The sequence below is a fragment of the Salvia splendens genome, chromosome 6 (assembly GCF_004379255.2).
Source record: "Salvia splendens isolate huo1 chromosome 6, SspV2, whole genome shotgun sequence".
Lineage (NCBI taxonomy): Eukaryota > Viridiplantae > Streptophyta > Magnoliopsida > Lamiales > Lamiaceae > Salvia > Salvia splendens.
Window position 1 is genome coordinate 34,313,885 of NC_056037.1, and position 12,216 is coordinate 34,326,100.

Sequence of the window (12,216 nt, forward strand, 5' to 3'; positions counted from 1 at the left end):
AAAAAAAGCAAAATACATAGTCATTCAAAAAAAGAAAAATACATAATCCAATGGGCCCGGCTCACTCCGCGCTGTCCTCGTCGCCCGTGCCGTCACCGTCGCCCGTGCCGCCCCCGTCGTCCCCTCCGCTAAGCTCGGCGCCATCATCTCCAATGGGGGGGCATCCCCAAATCGCGCCGACATCCATCGATGACATCCTTCAGCATCCTCTTGTACAGCGGATCGGTCGTGCTATGCCACTTATGCATGGTCCGGACCAAGCTTGTCGTTAACTGCGCGCGGGCGAGGCGGTCGATATCTTCTTGGGGAGCAGGGGCCTCCGATTCAACCTCGAACGACCCGCTACCGCTGCTGGTTCCCCTAGCCCTCCGTTGCGCAGCCTTTTGCCCAACCGGGCGACGACGACGGCGAGAGTCTGATTGCGGTAGCGGGGACACTTCATCGGCTTCCGGGAGCTCGTGCGAACCAGCACTGCTGCTGTATTCACCGGAAGCGTTGATCTTCGTCCGCTTCGCCCAGCCCGATTCGACTCCCCCACAAAACTTTGGGGAATCCTTCACCACGAGAAAGGCCTCCCACTGGTCGAATTGTTTGAATTTCAAGGCTCTGTCAGGGTACTGAGCAAAGGCACGGTTCCGGACATCCTCCTCGGACATACCGCTGCTTGCCTGGCGGAGGTTGTTTTGGTAGAGGCCAGCTAATCGACTAAGCTTAGGCCTCAACCGCTCCCACTGTTTCCGGCACTGTTCGGGAAGGCGACGCTTCGCACCAGCCGGTTTGTGTGTGTGGTAGGCTTCAGCGATCCGATGCCATAGTCTGTCAATATGCTGGTTGGCACCGACATATGGATCCTCGACAATTGCAATCCAAGCCTTCGCAAGTGCGACGTTTTCCCACTGGCTCCAGATCGTCCTCTTTCCCGTCTCCTCATCCTCCTCCTCTGCCACCGTTCGTGAGGAAGACCCTGGGGCTTTCCCCTTGCCCTTGCCACGTCCCTTCCCCCTGCCCCCGCTCATATCATCGGGCGTCTGCCTGACTGGAGATATCCCCAACTCCTCAAAAGAGAAAGTGTCTATGCCGGTGAACTGAGTATCCGGAACATAAGTGGAAGGGGTATCAGTAGACTGCATATCCACAACCGGCCGATAGACATCGTCCGCTAGTGGTTCAGGGCCCCTGCCACCCCCTCCCACATGCATCATCCCCGGCATCATCTCCGGCATCATCCCCGCCATCATCCCCGGCATCATCCCACCCATTTGTCCCATCATATTTGGGGTCATGCCCCCCATCCCCATCCCCGGCATCATCATATTTGGGGTCATGCCCCCCATCCCGGCTGCCCTGGGCATCATACCACTCATACCGCCCATCTGTCTCATCCAATTGTACATATAAGGGGACATCATCCCACCCATCCCACCCATCTGTTCCATTCCCGGTACTGTTGTCGCATTTCCGCTGGTGGTGCATATAGCTGATTATTTGAATAATAGGTATCTTTATTTCCTGGTGGTGCATATAGCTGATTTCAAGTTGTAACCACTATAAAATCCTTAGAAAGCAATTAAACCTTCTTAATGTTGAGTGTGAAATGGAGCTACCTAGATTTTGTCCCTTTGCTTACTCTCTTTTGTATTGTTGGGCTCTACTATATTGTATTTATGAATTTAATTTAATATATATGTTACTTCCTTTAAAATTATAACGGGTTAGACCGTAGAATATGTGCTTTTCATTTGGAGAAGATTACATTTTTTTGTTTTCAATTTTATTCTTAAGGTAAATAAAATGGATAATAACTATTTAAATTCAGGAAGTTTGGTCAAGTTCCGGTCTATTATTTAAACTTTAAAATTGACATATTATTAAATTATTTTTCTTAATTGTCTCATCCATACACAAAATGTCATATTTTTATGATGTTAAAAATAACAATATTCCAATAAAATAAGAGAAATAAGAAAACAAATGAATATAAGGGCATCAACAGTGGGGCGCCTTAAGGCGCGCCACGTCATCAGTTTTATCCTCCTACCTCCCCACCTGCAGTGGGGCGCCCTATGGCGCGCCACATCATCATTTTTTTAATGTTTACAAAATCCATACGAATTTAAAAAAACTAATAAATTAAAATACGAATTTCAAAAACTTCATTTCATTTAATAAAAATTAATACATTACAATGTGAATTAAATAAAGCGCAAACTCAGCGACGGCGGTTACGAGCCCACACTTCTTCAATCATGTCACTCATGTGCTGCGCATGATCCTGTTGGTTGCGCATTGAGGCCTGTCTAGATAAAACCTCATTGAAGCCTAACAGTAACCCTCTATCGGGTGTCTCGGTCGACGTGCCGGACGAGCTAGATGCACGGTCATCTTCATTCCAATCGGTGATGCTTCCGCCTTCATTCTCGACTATCATGTTGTGCATGATTATGCACGCATATATGACATCGACAATGACTTCCTTGTACCAGGAACGAGCCGGCCCTTTCACAATTGCCCACCGTGATTGGAGCACACCAAATGCCCGCTCGACATCCTTCCGCGCCGACTCCTGCTTTTGCGCAAATAAAACCCTCTTCTCACCAATTGGGCAGCTGATCATCTTTAGGAAAACTGGCCACCGTGGGTAGATGCCATCGGCCAAGTAGTACCCCATATGGTATTGGCGTTTGTTGGCAGTGAACTCGATGGTCGGGCCGTTGCCGTTACATTGCTCGGTGAAGAGGGTGGACGAGTTGAGGACGTTAATGTCGTTGTTCGACCTGGCTACGCCGAAGTAAGCATGCCAGATCCAGAGTCGATGGTCAGCGACGGCTTCGAGGATCATCGTCGGGTGGCTGCCCTTGTATCCACTTGTGAATTGGCCTCTCCGCGCCGTCGGATAATTCTTCCACTGCCAGTGCATACAGTACAGTCGATGCTCCCGAGCATCCCAGGAAACACGTGCGCCGTCTCGTGCATGTGCATCAGACCCTGGCAATCAGTGGCAGTCGGCTTGCGCAAATATGTGTCGCCATAGGCCTCTACTATCCCCCGACAAAAGCGCTTCAGACACTCGCGGCCTGTAGAATCCCCGCAGTGGAGGTACTCGTCAAAAAGGTCCGCCGTGGTGCCGTATGCCAACTGACGAATAGCAGTCGTGCACTTTTGCAATGGTGTAAGGCCGGGTTTGCCGATACCGTCCTCACGAAACGTGAAGTATTCATCACGTGAAGACAATGTCCGAACAATGCTGAGAAAAAGGTACCGCGACATTCTAAACCGGCGGCGGAAAACAGTCGGGCCCCATCGTGGTTGATCGGCAAAATAGTCTTCAACCAGACGTCTGTGAGCTTCCGGATGGTCGCGTCGGACATACGTCCTATGTCGAATAGGCCTATGGACTTGCTCAGCCGCCGCTGCCGCCGCCTCCTCCTCGCGCTGCATTGTTGCATAGCATGCTGCCATGGCCTCTTCAACGGCTGCATCTAATGCTTCTGACGTCGAACTACCGGACTCAGACGAACTAGAACTATTGGTGTCGTCGCCGAGATTCATTTTGGTTGGATGTTGAGAGAGAATATGTAAAGAGATAGTCGATATGTTCGTATGTACAAATGAATGAGAAACGAGATTTAAATAGAAAATAAAAAACGCGTGCCATCGTCCGCGTAGCCCACAGTGGGGCGGCCGATGGCCTATCGTCCGCGTAGGCGTGGACGATGGACATCGTCCGCGCTATACTCCGCGCCCTTAGTATAGGGCGCGACGATCGTCCGCGGCCTATGTCACGCACCCGCAATGGGGCGGACGATGGCGGGCGCGGACGATGCGCGCCATCGGGCGTGCCATCGTCCGCCCCATTGCGGATGGCCTAAGTTCTTATTTAATGAAACACGTCATTTTAAATATCTGCTAAAAATGACTTTTGTGTGAATAAGATAATTGAGAAAAATTGAAATTTTATAATTTAATATTCTAATTTCAAATTTCGAATTTAACCAAATTTTATATTTTAAATTACTGTTATAGTTATATAAAATACCCGATAATTACTAGAGATGATATTTACTTTTCGTAAATTCCATCATTCCATTTTAGAGTTTTTTACAAAATTATTATGGCCATAAAGCGGGAGACACCTTACTTTTAGTTAAAAGCTTAAATTTCCAATCAACTTTCAATTATATTTGGCTCATCCTGAAAACGCGTCAGCATAATTATTACAATTTGATCATTACCCTTTAATTATGTCTTTAGTTTTATTTTGCAATAATTTTTACTCCTTATAGAATTAGACTCAATTTCTTTTCTCTTTATAGTTCATATCCATTTATTAAAACTTTTTATATTAAAACTTATGTCATTTCCAAATGTCCATTTATTAAAATTTTTTATATTAAAACTTTTTATATTAAAACTTATGTCATTTCCAAATGTCCAATTTTTATAGGACGAAATAAGTAATTTTCTTTTGAGTTCATCGTGAATAAATGTGTTGTTAGCTATTTATAAATCATGGTGTAAAATGTAAATGACTTGATCAGGTTACAACCCAATACGCAAAAACGGTCGACGAGCTCAAATATTTGGATTAATGGTATTAATGAAAGTCCATGAAAACCTTCAATCTACAACTCTTTTCCAATGTACAACTCATTTCATTGTAAATAAGGAGTAGTAAATAAATAAAGCTCAAACGTCTACACCAATCCCTCCTTCGGTCTCTATACCTCTAAAATGAATCTAAAATCAATCATTGAGTTGTAATATAAGTATATATCCCAACAAAATGGAAACAAAACATTTTCAATTCATATATCTTCTCTCCATTAGAACATGGCTTCTTCAACTTCATACTACTACAGTTTATTATCTAGATCAATACTACTACATTTTTAATTTCTCCTCAAATTTTCTTCTTTAAATAAAACTGTTAGTTCTTCTTTATTTTTATTTTTATTTCTAAACATGCTAGTAATGCATCATAAATTATTTTCCTAACATCAATTTAAGAATTATGTGAAAATCGAATCAAAGCCCAAGCGTTGTAATATATCCTTAGGGATGTATTCCATCCTTAAACTAAATATTAGGAAAACATAAAACTAATATCAAACCCTTAGATATTAAAATCCAACGCTTATAAGTATGCCATTTGGAATTAGTTAAATAATATAAAAAAAATTGAAAAAGACATAAACGGATTGTGCAAAACACCTAGCAGTTATTGACTCCTAAATTCACGCCAACATGATTTGGTTTCCTTAGTTATTGAATTAATTAATTAGATATTTCATATGAAGAATCAATTATTAAAGATTTTCTTTAAGATTAGTGTTTTGCGTGTCGCCGTTGTCTTCAATTCCTCTTACCCAAAAATATTCTTAATTCATGACACTATTAGTTGAATCACAAATATTTTCTTAAAGAGTTTTGTTTGAGGAGTCCAACGATTTAATTTCTGTTTGTATATTTTAGATAACATGAGTCATGGTACATTAAACCACTTTATTCTTACATTAAGTGTTGCAAACTTTGTAAAACATATAATTTGAGTTTAACAATCCATGTGGCTAGGTTGTAGTACCCGCTCAAAAAATAAAACCATCACCAAGGGTAGGGAATTGAATCATTCCCTTAGGGTTTAGCAATCCTTTAGGCTAGGATATAGTACTCATGTCACATGCATTAATTTTGTTTTTTATGTGTTTTGGATTTCATATAAGTTAATAATGTATGAAAATTGGCCTTTAATGTATACTAAGCGATGTACATGTGTAAGGATTTAATGTTTTGCGGGAGTTGAATCCATACCGTCTGGGTTTAGCAATCCATGAGGCTAGGTTGTAGTACCCACTCACAAACAAAATCATCACCAATGGCAGGGAGTAAGAATCATTCCCAGCACTCCATGAGGATAGGGCATATTACCAACACATGGATAAAATTTCACTTTCTAATGTGTGTTTTGGATTTTATACAGGAAATAATGTACGAATATAGTCTTATAATGTACATTTCTAACAATGAATAATGCACAAAAGTAATCTTATAATGTATACTGTTTTGGATTCTGTTTGGTGACAATTATATTTATTTTCTGTGTACAGATGGTAATTGGATGATCTCCTAGAGAGAAAAGGCTATAAAGGAGGCGAGCAGACCGCTTCAAAAGTGTAGGACATGTGGTGCGATGTGCCATCATGATTCGAGATCATGTCAAGAAAAAGATACGGATATAGGCAAGGAGAAACGTAAGGGGAAGAAGAAATCTTGATATTTTGTCGTTTGTTTTCCAAACATATTGTTTCTAATAGCTTATTTGAGATCGATATTATTTACTACCGAATGATTACATTATTAATAAGTTTTCGCACATTATTTGCTAGTGAATGACTACATTAGTTATGTATTTTATGTACATCATTTGTTTAGGCAGTAAATGACTACATGATGTACGAATATGGCTTCGTAATGTACGAACGATTTAGTTTAATGTACAAAAGGCTTAGTTTAATGTCTTGCAGCACGTTGCATCCGTACCCTTTGGGTTTAGCAGTCCATCGGGCTAGGTTGTAGTACCGACAGAATAATGAAAACTTCACCAAGTGCACGGAGATAACTCTTTTCCCCTAGGGTTTACCAACACTTTCCTATAATTTCTGCTTTTATCCTTTGGTTTTGGTTTCATACAGAACTTTATGTACGAATATAGTTTTGTAATGTACGAAAGACTTAGTTTAATGTATGAAAGAATTAGTTTCATGTCGATGTTAATGTATGAAAATGGTATTTGGATATGAATCCCAGACATTAATGTAACTAAATTACTGAATAATGTATGTACATATATAGCTACATCTTGTCGCAGTGTACGATATTTTAAAGTCATGTACAATTATGCATGTATAATGTATCATGGGTTGGGGAAGGTTGCATCTCCTCCTCAAAGTCCTCATCACCAAGATTTTTTGGACGGTTTATACCTATTCAAAAATATTGACATTGAGAAGATTTAACTACAAGCAATATCAAACCAAAGTACGAGGAGATTACACTATAAGCAACACCAAACAAAAGTACACCAGATAATATTGTAGATTATAAATTGTACGTAATGTACAGAACATGTTCACCAGGTAACTCAAAGTACCATAACACATATTAATGTAGCAGATATCAATGACTAATCTAATGTTTTCCATCAATGTACTTCTGAAAACTATCTACATAATAATGTACAAGTTCAAAGGTAAATAATGTACATACGGGACTGTATAATGTAACAGTCTATATCAAAATAATGAACATTAATAATGTAACATAATGTAGTAACATAATATACCCAACTTTACATCACTAAGGAAAACAATGTACATTATAAAACATAATTTAAAAACAAAACCGGGAATAATGTAATAATATACAACAATGATGTACTACTGAGAATGAATTGAATCTAACCAAATTTTCATTACTACGGAACCCCGGGCACATTACTAGTTCAGAAAACTTAACTTTATTGTGTTAATGTACATATAGCATTTCATTAATGTAACATTGTGTATGGACATAATGTAACAGATTTATGCACGTGACAGAACCCAAAGAATCATCAGATGGCAAGTGTAATTGTGAACAGAAACACAAACAATTTCCCTTTGAACACAAAAACTCAAAACAATTACTCACGCTTCATTACCTACTGAACAGAAACCCAAACAATTACCCTATGAACACAAACCTTGAAATTGAAATCGATAATGAACATAAAACCAAAATATCAGTATTGAACAGAAACATAAATAATTGGAATCGATAATCACCAAAAACCAAAAACACAAACAATTACCCTGTTAACAAAAACCTACAAATTGGAATAGATAATCAACATAAAACCAAATATCTATAATGAACGGAAACACGAACAAATAGATTCGATAATCACCAAAAATCAAACACAATCTCTAATGAACATAAACGCATTTGCCAAAACCTAACAAATTATTTTCGAAAATTACCTGAAATCGAGAATCTATTGTTCATCGACACGAAAATCACCAAAATCGATCGTCTAATGCTGAAAAGTTGTTGTACGTTCGAATAATATACAATTTCCTTCATGTTGACAGTGAAAAACGGAAGTGATTTCAATTTCTTAGTGAGCTTTTGCGGCGGCTAGGGTTTGGGAAGAGGTTTGAATTGGGGGGAGAGAGAGTGGACGAGAATTGAATTGGGGGAGAAAGAGAGTGGACGAGAATTGAATTGTGAGAGAGAGAGAGTGGGTTGTGAAAAGTCGCTAATAATTATACCGCTGAAATCTCTGATATGTAGTTTTGGAATTGCTACAGATTTTTGTGTGATACCAATTTTGCCCCGATAATGTACGAAAATGGCCGAATAATGTAGCTTGGATGATTTAAATCACACTCATCCAATCCATCTATCCTATGGTTGATATTTATTTTGTGTATAATACTAAAGAGGTGTAAGGACCTTAATGCTCCCCTATCTCCTTAAGTTTAACTAAAAGAGAGAAATAATAAATCGAGCTTTCATTTTATACAATTTGTAAATTCGCATATAGTACGTTATAATGAAAAACACTAAAAAAGGAAACTATAAAATACTGATTATATATACTTGCGATCATCTGTTTAGTTTTTAAATTTTTATTGAATTTACTACTAGAATGTGTGAGTGATGAGAAAGAAGTGAAGTGACAAATAGACAGAACATGGGGTTTCTTTGAATTGTTTTAACTTTAATCCCTAAACCATGTAGGGACCAACCCTCAATAGCAAGTTGCTGAAGCCTTTATTTTCATGTAATACACCAAACATTTATAGCTAGGGATATGCCTTTAAATATTTGGTGATGCTTCCTTCCTTTCCAGTCACTACAGCTATTTATCTTTATATCCCTATACATACTCTCAGATCACATCATCACATGGTTTGCATATAATTTCATTCTATCTTTTGGAAAATAATCCTTCCATGAACTGTGGAATTTATGATGCTATATATTATTACATATTCTTATCCCTTGTCTTTCTCCCAATAAATTTAAATACTTATTACTAATTTATATAAGGATCTTCATCACATCTTGTATATTCTCCCTCAACTGACAACTCTAATAACTATTGACTATAATTAGCTTATATTTTGGGGGTTTAGCAAAGCTTAGTTGCGGTATAGTGCTAACAAAGTTTTATGTTACTATGTAGTACTCCTTCCGTCTCACAATAATTGTCACTTCTATTGTGGAACGAGTTTTAAGAAATGTAAAGAAAAATTGGTTGGAAAAGTTAGTGGAATATGTGAGACTTGCTTTTTTATATTAGTTTTATAATAAAATGTGAGTGAAGTGAGTTAGTGGAATGTGAGATCTACTTACCATTTATGGTAAAAATGAAGTGTTGTGGGACGGAGCGAAAGGAAAAAAGAGGGACAATTATTGAGGGACGGAGGAAGTGCGTTTTATAACTTGTTTAACCTGGTTTGAATTACTGAACCGTAGTTTGGCCCAACATGAAATCTCACCTAGAAGGGCGGAAAATTAATGTCAATTAGTTGAATTTTTATATGTACGGTTGGGCCTTTTTATTTGATGAATTATAAGTTTTCGACAGCCCAAAATGTAATGGGTCGTTGTGACTTCTAACTCTTGGGTGTCGAAGATGAAGAAATCTTGGTCCAACAAAATATTTAGCATCAATATAGCCGGAGTATTTTTTATTTTTTGTACATTATAAAAAAAAGAGAGAGGAGTAGTATTTTTTAACACCAACAAAAATTGGAAAAAAGGAATAGGAAAAGGAAATAAGCTTCGGAGCTTGCAGCAATCATTTACAAAAAAAAACAACCCTTCACTTTTATACAGTTCTCTCGAATCTGCTTTCCTCCATCTCTCATCGCTGCGCTAAACTCATTCCTAATTCTTTCGAGGTATGTCTTCTGCTACTGGTGTAATCACTATTTTACCTATTGATATGTGAACCTTTGCCTATATATAATAGGCTCTGTGCAAATGGCCTACTCAACTCAGGGGTTTTGGTAGGGTTTAACTTTAATCCCCTTTTCTCTATGGATTTTTTTATTCCAAATCACTCAATCGTTTTGATTTAGTAACTATAAATTGACACAATGGCTATTACTTTGTGTCAATTTTGCCGTGTTATGCAGTGATTTTCAATATCAGTTGTTCAAATTGCTGTCTAGATTTGCGATTTTAGGTTATTTATTGGTTTACTTGTTTCCTGTAGATAGTAGTTAGATTTGTAAAATACCAATGTTCTTGACGAGGGTGTTTGGGAGGGCACTATTTGGTGCTGCAGCCAAATCCGAGGCCACAGCTTCCGCAGCTGCGGCTTATTCTACTGGTGCACGCAACCCGCTTGAGGAATTCTTTGAGGCCGATAGAAAGCCAGATGATGAGAAGCCTGTTGTCTATGGTAGAAATAATACATTTTCTTCATACATGCTTTCATCGCTTTTTTTTCATTTATCTTTTACTGCAAAAGGTATACTCTCTTGGAGTTGAGAAATTACAAGCTGATAATTTTGTTAAGCTGGTTGGTTGATAAGCTTAGTTGAAGATATCCTTTGAACAGTTCTCTTGCTGGATTTTACTATTTTGGTCCGTGTTGTTGATCATTTTCTGCGGTTAACCTGACCAGTGACCTTGGACCGTAGCTTGCTTGAGATAAAAATGGTGAAACCTTTGTTCCTATGAATAAAATGCGAGAGAATAGTGCATACTAGCTCCTTTAAATGAGTTTTGATATCCACTTTTTTGTCTATTACTCGAAGGTTTGTATTTTACAACATAACATCTACATCTCAAGTAGGAGTATTTTGGAAGCTTTAACAGACTCAGTTCAAAGTGAAGAATGTTTTGAAATTGTAATGTCTCTATTTGCACGCAGATTTTATTTAGCAAGATTTCTATTTGTTCATTTGGATATCTAGAAGTCATGTATTACTTCTTTGAACAGACAAATGTTGCAAAAAATGAGTTGCCTTCCAACTTTTTTTCAGGTCGGAGTTGGAAGGCTTCTGAACTTCGTCTCAAGTCTTGGGATGACCTTAATAAGCTCTGGTATGTTCTCCTGAAAGAAAAGAACATGTTAATGACTCAGCGACAAATGCTGAATGCTCAGAACTTGAACTTTCCTAGTCCTGAGCGTATTTCAAAGGTTTACTTTTGCTTCACTATTGACTTTATACACCTTTCTATTCTTGAATCTTGATATAATCTACTGCAATTCTCCACCAACTTCAGCTTTGAAAACTATGTAGTACTATATGATATGTTGGCAATTGACTACGTGCAATTCATGCGTGTTTTTTGTCAGTGTATTAGTTGCATCTGCTGGTAAGATGATAGCTCCATTGCTTGTCCTTATAGGATTTTTTCTTCTCGTCGTTCTATTTCTTGTGCTTAATTATACTTTTGATTAAACAGGTACGCAAGTCAATGTGCCGAATCAAACATGTCCTAACTGAAAGAGCCATCGATGAGCCGGATCCCAGGAGGTCTGCTGAGATGACGAGAATGATCAATGCCTTATAACTTCCAATTTCGTGTTTGGTTTTTAGCTAAATTCGAACTTCTGTCCTTGATTATTTGATAGATCCTTTGTATGAGTGCAAGTTAGTAATCTCTCAACATTATGGATTATTTTGCTGCAGCATATCAGTCATGTTTCGCCTTTGGAGGTGCTTATAAATGGAGAAATTAAGCCCTTTTGAGTTTTGACAGGCATATTAACATGATTTGGATTCTGTTCCATGGCCAATGTATCCATTTCTTACATTTATGTTCATCATTAATCCCTTACTTAAACATGAGACCTTCAAAATCATTTCGTATAGTTAAATGAGAAAATTTATACTACCTCCGTCTCTTAAAAATAAAAAAATATTTCCATTTTGGGCCAGTCTCTTTAGTTTCTATTTTAGGAAGTGGACTCCACAATCCACTAATTCTATTTTTTTTTCTTTTTTTTCTCTTACTTTATCAATTCTTATCTTATTTGACTAATTATGCATTAAAATTCGTATCGTTTCAAATGTTTCTATTTTTTAAAAATGAAGGTAGTAAGTTAGTGTAGTAATTCGAATTAGACTATTAGACTAAAATCCACGGTCATTTATTTATTTATTAGTATTTTGGATCCAATTCAGTGATGTTTGTTTGGCATGAATTTGGCCT

At 38.1% G+C, this 12,216-nt stretch overlaps 1 protein-coding gene and 1 long non-coding RNA gene across 2 annotated transcripts; one reads left to right on the forward strand and one right to left on the reverse strand.

Annotated features, from left to right (window-relative positions):
• Nucleotides 1-6,786: 6,786 nt before the first annotated feature.
• On the reverse strand, nt 6,787-8,279 carry LOC121807000. The gene is made up of 2 exons (XR_006051730.1): nt 8,016-8,279; nt 6,787-6,980 (listed from the first exon to the last, which is right to left on the reverse strand). It is a non-coding gene; the product is annotated as an uncharacterized LOC121807000 (long non-coding RNA).
• Nucleotides 8,280-9,788: 1,509 nt separating this feature from the next.
• On the forward strand, nt 9,789-11,791 carry LOC121809367 (39S ribosomal protein L47, mitochondrial-like). Its single transcript, XM_042209946.1, has 4 exons — nt 9,789-9,947; nt 10,265-10,453; nt 11,040-11,197; nt 11,467-11,791. Exons 2-4 carry the CDS (start codon nt 10,291-10,293, stop codon nt 11,572-11,574), a joined length of 429 nt encoding a protein of 142 aa, XP_042065880.1. The 5' UTR covers nt 9,789-9,947; nt 10,265-10,290; the 3' UTR covers nt 11,575-11,791.
• The last annotated feature ends 425 nt before the right edge of the window (nt 11,792-12,216 follow it).